Source organism: Pagrus pagrus (assembly GCF_965226575.1).
Source record: "Pagrus pagrus genome assembly, chromosome: 6".
Lineage (NCBI taxonomy): Eukaryota > Metazoa > Chordata > Actinopteri > Spariformes > Sparidae > Pagrus > Pagrus pagrus.
The window spans coordinates 23402745-23410321 of record NC_140190.1 but is presented as its reverse complement, the minus strand read 5'-3'; the positions used below and the strand labels follow the sequence as shown (position 1 = coordinate 23410321).

Genomic DNA, 7577 nt, shown 5'->3' with positions numbered 1-7577 from the left:
CAGTGAGTGCTTGGAGCATTCATTCCTCATTTCTCATCTAATCTTTTGAACAGGCATCACTAGTTGAATGATTAGAGTATTTCTTGACTGCCAACAAATGCAGTAACAAAAAAGGACACATAGTAATAAATATGAAATGCCAAATGTAACCAAGTCCAGCTAGTATCATTTAGTTGCAGACCTGCAGTTTATTTATTTGTACAGTTAAGAGTTACAGTGACAATGCACAGCAATAACATTTCTATAAATGTACCAGTTACAGTAAGTGATCCTAGCTCATTTTCAACTGCAGTCCCTGGCCAGGTGTAATGGCAGCTACAATAGATACAAAGAATATATTAGTTGGGAACTACAATACTGTAGATTTACAGAGCACACATTAAACAAAATATATAACCAGGACACTAATGAAATAAAAATAAACCAAAGCACACATTGGGATATTTGAAAAAGTTAAAGTACAGCCACACACTTGATTCCCTTTTTTCTACCATGACTTTACATTTATTTTAGATGAATATGTATCACAGTTTCTATTAAGTGACCAGTTTTGTTCATTTGTAAGGAAGGACTAAACTTGATTGGCCAGAATTTGCCTGTGTCTCTTCAACAATAAAGTGTAAACACCAGTGGAAAAGTCCTTTTACCTGAATTTAGTGTAAAGGATAGGGATAGCAAATGATACCAGCTTCATGGTAAGTATGTTCATATAACTTCCTTTTTTTTTTCTTCAGCACACCATGGCTAACCACATAACCCAGACTGATACTAGAACATACACTAGAGGTTTTGTCTGGACTCCCTTAGCACCACCCTGCATTGACTTTTTATCGTCTGAGTTGTCCATGTGATATGGAGTATTCTCCAGGGATAGAAAGCTATCTGAACATTTATACCTTTGGCAGGATCTAGGCACAAGCATTATAGGCACATGTCGAGGGCCTCCTTGCCACTAGGGGGCCAAGACAGAGGGGAAAAAAACTTGAACTGCCTACAATAAATAATGTTTAACATATATTTTAACATATTGATAAAATATGAAAATACAGAACTTTATTTCATTGTTTATATTATTATTTATTGATTTTTGAACATACGCATTAGCTTTGAATACACGAGTAATGAATTGCATATGAATAGCAAACTATAGATAAGATAACATAACATATACACCTAAACTTAAAGGTACAATGTGTAAGATTTTTTGTGCAAAACATTTTAAATGATCTGCTATCTATAATCGAACTACATTCATTTGAATGTGAAGGAATAACCGTTGTGACGTTATTTCAGAGACACCTATGTATAGTGCAGTTATATTAAAGTAAAGGTTAGAGGTCCATTTAAACCAACATTATGTAGAAATTGGAAAAATAAAAGTTAAGAATTATATAATGTTTGTTTAATTTTCATTTTAGTCATAATTTGTATCCTGTCAGATTCCTCTGTTTGTCCTTGTACATTTTATTTTTTTATTGTTTCTTTCATCATTATATCTGTAATGTCACTACTGTTCTGCACCAAAAAACAATTTATCAAAGAACTTTAAAAGTGGGGAAACATAATAGTAACTTACAACAACACAACAACAGAAAGGTAATTAAAAGTATAAAATGGCAGCAAGACCTACAACATACTGAATATATATAATAAACCAAGCAGAAAGAGTAAGTGATGGTTTGGTAGGCAGCTCCATCAGGCCCATCTTCATCAGCCTCTTTATGATCTCAATCCAGGAGGCTGTTCATTAACATAAACTACAACAAACAAAATGGAAATACTGTTACAATAAAAAGACTTTTGTAATACTATTCAAAAGTTTTAGTACTGCAGTTATTCTAGAGTGGGAAATACTGCAGTTGTATTCTTAATTGATAACATAATCTAATAACCTAACATCTTGAAACATCATACATAGTTTGAAGCTGCTGAATGTTACAGTTGTAGAAAAAAAATAGTAAATCTAAAGTTTACTCACTTGCTGTTGATTCAAGCTTCACATCTTCATTCACATCACTGTGGAGAAGTGAAGTGATTACAGTTAGGCAACACACAATTATGTTGATGTACAGGAAATTAAAACTAGTTTCTGTGAATTAAACTCAAAACAATCTGACAATCAAACTGGAGCAGGAGATCAGATGCAAACGATCTTTACTTTCTGGACTTTCTGCGCTTCAGAGCAGAGATCTGGTAGGCGACCACAACTGTGATGATGATGATGATGATGCCAATGGTGAAGAAGCAGAGCCGAACAACAAAGGCAAGTCTGTTTGTCTTGTCTGTAAAATGATGGTTATAAGAGAAGAATATAAAAGTGGTGGCATTTATGTTTAAAATCCAATTTACATAAATGGATGTGTGCACTGTAAGTCTGAACAAAATGTGTGAAATGATTTAACAGAACGATGTGCGACAGTTTGTGGCATTAATTAAAACTGCACGTACAGATTCTGTCATCATGCTCTATGGCGGGGAAGCTCTCATATTTTTTATTGGAAGCAGTCACCTGGAAAGAAAGAAAATCTGTTTATCAGGGATTAAAGCATTTGAAGACAGATGAGGAATAAAGATGGGATCATTTTGTGTCTCCAAAAATTTGGATTATACAAACCTCCACTCTGTAGGTGGTAGAATAACTCAGATCTTTGAATTCAAAATCACATTCGTCTTTTGTTTCTTCTTTAAGTGGCTTCTGAGGGTCACCACTAGCATAAAGACGTGCATTGTATCTCCCGTCAGGTCCATTAAAACGTCCTCGATGAACACAGGTTACTTTAATCACACTTTTCTCTGGATTAGACAGCAACAGTGAAGTAACAGCATCTGGTACTGTTAGAGAGAAAAACAATCCCATTCACCATGAGCTACAACGCTGTGTGCGTACTCACATTGATATTATCGTTTCATTTAAACAGAAGCTTAATCACTCTGTAGTGTGTTGCTCTGTTGGTTGTGCTGGTTGTCAGTAATGATACAAATACAAAATGTGCAAAGCAAACAAAATAATTCATTTTGCACGTAAACTCAAATGCAAAACAGGTATAAAAATATCAGAAGACTAGTATTATTCCTTGAAGGTGTCATTCTGTAATCTTAACTCTTTAAAGATGCTATTTGTAAGTAAAGTGGATTTTTGACTCTCACTCCCAACTCGTCAAAAACTGATGCTTTGGGAATGAGACTCAAAAATCAACTTTTCTTACAAATAGCACCTTTAAATGATGAGTGAATAAAAACAAATGTTTGATATCATTAAAAAATGAACTGAGAGAATACTTTCAAATTCCCTTTTAAAGTTAATATTCTAAAGTGGATCACTAAGAGAGGAAGTCATTATTTTCCACATACAATGTTCATTGTAGTAACTGATTACAATTGAACCCTGAAAAATATTGTAATCCTCTAAACAACACTCTCAAGACACCAGAGTCTCTGCACTGCAGCACCTTGGATAAACAAACAGTAACAAAAATAAAAACTTCAACAATCTGTGAAAAACAAAGGATGAATGAATAAACAGTCAGGATAGTCTGTTTGTATTATACATGTGTTGCTGTAATCTCCTCAAAAAGATATTATTTTGACACTTACTTCCAGTCTCAGTTTTCTGTCTAACTTCAGCTGATTCATCCACGGGGTTGTCCTTGTATTTGGGTTGGACTTCACAGGTGTAGTCAGTGTATGGTTGCAGTTCTTTAATATAACATGTTCTTCCTTCTGGATTTTTGTTAATTACAACTGTAACACAGTTTTATTATCTGGTTTGTTGTTTGATTGAATAACAATGAAACAAACACTTAAGAAAACATACAGCAGACTGTTTTGTCGGTCAAGTTACCTATTAAGTGACAAAAAAATGAAGTCAATAAAACAGTCAGTCAGTCAGTCAACATGTGAAAACTTAGGCTAAATATATATAATCAGACTTGTTTCTGATGAACAACCAGCTCATCATTAACTGTGCAGAAATTTTTAGCTGTAAATATTTTTTCTGACCTTGTTCGTTCATATGTAAACAAAGATATTAATCTGACATTTCAGTGTTATTTTTGTGCCATATTTCATGTTGAGTCATAACTTGTTGACCTGCAGCAGGTTTTTTACACCTGCTGTCACTCAGCACGCTGAAGCATGGAGCACTTTACTGAAGGTCAGTGGAGGATTCTGATGTCCACAGTATATTTCACTATTTAGGTCAAATGGTCACTAAATAGATCTCCAAGGACTTCAAAGATGCATTCCTGTGAAGTGAATGAAATAATTATGAAGTTAGTCTAAATAATTTTACTTACATCCAGTCACCGGTTTCTGTTTGTTGTCAGCACGTGAGCAGCTGCAGTCATAATAGAGATTTGAAAGATTTTGAAGAACATCTTGACAGTTGGTACTGGTCGTGTTCCAACTCAAATAGATGGAAGTCTCGGTTGGTCTCATCTTCATGTTGATCATTTCAAGATCTGTTAACAGACATTATAAATCTGTATCTGGTGTTTTGTCCAGAGTTATCTTAGGATACAAGCTGATTGTTCTTATCATTGCACTGAGGTAAAGTGAATCTCAACATACCACAGTCAATCCTGACGGGGATATCAGTTGTGTTTATTCTGGGCACATTGTTGATGTCCTTAACGTGACCGATACAGCTGTAGTCTGTGAAGGGCTCCAGCTTAGACAACTCCTTGATTTGTCCATTTTCTGAGGAGAAACAAGAATTACAACATTTCTTCAACAACTGCTTCAACACAGTGCCTGTTAGCAGTTACACTTTGGGGTTAGATTAGATTCAGATTAGATTAGACTAGATTCATTAGATTCTACAATAAGTACACTTGTCACAAGAAAGAAACCACAACATAACACTGTCGATAAAGTAAGACCCCATGCTATGCGGGGTCGGGGTGAAGTCTGAAGTGTTTCTTGAGTCTTTAGCGGAAGATGGCGAGTGACTCTGCTGTCCTGACATTGGTCGGGAGTTCGTTCCACCACTGTGGCGCCGGAACAGAGAAGAGTCATGACTTTGCTGAGCGACCTTTGTTCGCCCTCAGCGACGGCGGTACCAGCCGGCCAGCTGATGTAGTGGAGTGAAGTGCTCGTGCTGGGGCGTGTGGTTCTACCAGTGTTTGGAGGTAGATGGGTGCAGTTCTGTTGACGGCCTTGATGGCCAGCACCATGGTCTTGAATCGGATCCGGACTGCAACAGGAAGCCAGTGGAGGTCACGGCGGAGGGGGTTACGTGGGAGAATTTGGGTAGATTGAAAATGAGGCATGCTACAGCATTCTGGATACACTGCAACGGTTCAGTCACAGAGGCTGGGAGTCCAGCCAAGAGCGAGTTGCAGTAGTCCAGGTGGGAGATGACCAGCGCTTGGACCAGGAGTTGCGATGCGTCCTTTGTGAGGAAAGACCGGATCCTGCGGATGTTGTAGAGGGCAAATCTGCAGGATCGGGCCACAGCAGTGATGTTGGGGGTGCAGGATAATCTGTTGTCGAAGATTATGCCCAGGTTCCTCGCAGTCGATGAAGGCGATACTGTGACGTCCTTGACTGTGACTGACAGGTCCATGTGAGGGCAGTCTTTCCCTGGGATGAAGAGGAGCTCAGCTTTATAAAGGTTGAGATTGAGGTGGTGCGCAGCTGTCCAAACGAAGATGTCTGCCAGACATTCTGAGATGCGCATTGCAACGTGGGTGTCGGAAGATGGGGGGAAAAGAGAAGAGCAGTTGAGTGTCATCTGCATAACAGTGGTAAGAGAATTCATGTGATCCGATTGCAGAGCCTAATGATCTAGTGTATAGTGAAAACAGAAGTGGTCCTAGTACTGAACCTTGAGGGACACCAGTTTCCAGAAAGCAGGGTTTGGACAAGGAGCTATTCCACATGACCTGAAAGGTGCGATTTGTCAGGTATGATGTGAACCAGGTTAGAGCAGAGTCAGTGTCATATCTGTTGTTCTTGTCTTTTTTTACAGAGTGATCTTACGGTGCGTACTGCCTTTAAGGATTTTCATGTAAATCTATTCATAGTGTTGGTGACAGACAAAGTCTCTGTACTTCTTGTCTTTCCACTTACCCTGACAGGTGTAATCAGTGGTGAGATGACACTTTGAAGGTAATGTTGTGTCTATTTTTGCAGGAAGTTCAGGTTGAACTCTTGAATGTATCTCACTTTGATTTAGGAAATCTGTGGAAGATTGAAAACAGCACATACAATAAAACATGATGAAGTAATGTCTCCACCACATGCAAAAATACAGGAGGACTCTGCGGTACATACCAACAGTGATGCTTTTGGTGAGGCTGAAGGAAGAACAGTGTCCTGAAGTGAAGGTTGTAGTCAAATCTGAGCAAATATCATTGAAATCAGGTTTGATGCAGAATGTTTTACTGTCACTTTTACACGACTCAGCTGGAATTTGATCTGATGTTGACATTGAGGAGCTGATGTCCCATTCACTCCAGTAACAAACATATCCAGGGATGCATGATGCAGAGTTGCTGACGTCTGTAATGTCACTTTGACCTGCAATAGACAAGTGATGCACATATGGTAAGTTTCACACACAGGTCCACTTCTTAAAGTAAAAGTAAGTTGCAATTCAACAGTATGAATTATTTTTACTTACTCATCCTAGATGTCCTTGTTTTTTGTCCAGTGATGCTGCTACAGGGTGTTTGTTGGTCAGTGCCATCATTAAATGTCACATTATGCTCATATTCAGTACAGGGCTTCAGGTGTTTGATGTCACGTGATGAGGTTTGATTGTGCTCAATGCTGAATGTCTTTTCAGTCTCATGCTGCCCCCCTTCATTAATCTTTACGATGTAGCTACCAGGGGGAGAGCTTGTAATGGTAATCTGGAGGCCAAAGTCGATGGGTGTAACAGTGTAAGAACCTGCAAACAAAATCAACAGAACAATGAAATCTCTTAGTTAATATAAACCACCTGATGAGATTTCTTCTTAAAATCTCAGTTTGTTCATGTAGATGTTAAACATGCTCCTGAGCTGAAACAGAATGAAAACACTGAGAAGTATCACTATAATCTGTGCAAGTGTTTGTTAAGATAACGTAAAACTGATACTCACACAGTGGAGGCTGAGTGACTGGTGGGCCTGCTGTGGCTAGAGAATGCATTCAAATAGGATTAGAAAAGGAAAAATATTCGTATTTGATTTTAACACTTTGAAATAGCCTTCCAAAATAACTTCAAACACGCTGCATTTTCCTGCTTATTCTGGTGACCACATACATTCTGTTTCCTCCTGTTGCAAAACTGATGTTGCTCCTTGTCAGTCCTTAGTCTCATTTATGTCTTCAGCACATTTGTTTAAAGGATAACTACCGTTTTTTACAACCTGGACCTTATTTCTGGCAAAATATATGATCATTTACTCACCCAGATAACTTTGGTGTCATTCGGCGTCGTTCGGACGAAATTAGATCCAGTGTAGCGGCGATATATCCATATAATGGGAGAGACGGGGCAGCGACACACAGCCTCTATATAACGCATTATCTGCCACGAAACTAGTTAATTTCATCAATATTTTGTTATGAAATGCTAGCGCTATTCC

The 7577-nt window shown here is 38.2% G+C and overlaps 1 protein-coding gene across 1 annotated transcript; it reads right to left on the bottom strand.

The window, feature by feature from the left end:
- Positions 1-2142: 2142 nt before the first annotated feature.
- LOC311258218 (receptor-type tyrosine-protein phosphatase C-like) lies at positions 2143-7148 on the bottom strand. Its single transcript, XM_084354346.1, has 10 exons — positions 7089-7148; positions 6626-6895; positions 6277-6522; positions 6073-6183; positions 4570-4698; positions 4296-4460; positions 3595-3741; positions 2615-2832; positions 2449-2509; positions 2143-2282 (listed from the first exon to the last, which is right to left on the bottom strand). Exons 1-10 carry the CDS (start codon positions 7135-7137, stop codon positions 2155-2157), a joined length of 1524 nt encoding a protein of 507 aa, XP_084210472.1. The 5' UTR covers positions 7138-7148; the 3' UTR covers positions 2143-2154.
- Between the last annotated feature and the right edge of the window lie 429 nt (positions 7149-7577).

Bases quoted from the DNA above. Each gene is read 5' to 3' on its own strand.
- LOC311258218 (XM_084354346.1), bottom strand. From the start codon at position 7,137: ATGCATTCTCTAGCCACAGCAGGCCCACCAGTCACTCAGCCTCCACTG. The intron at 6,184-6,276 runs GTATGTACCGCA...AATCTTCCACAG, and splicing joins CACCAAAAGCATCACTGTTG to ATTTCCTAAATCAAAGTGAG. The intron at 4,699-6,072 runs GTAAGTGGAAAG...GTTTCTCCTCAG, and splicing joins CACTGATTACACCTGTCAGG to AAAATGGACAAATCAAGGAG.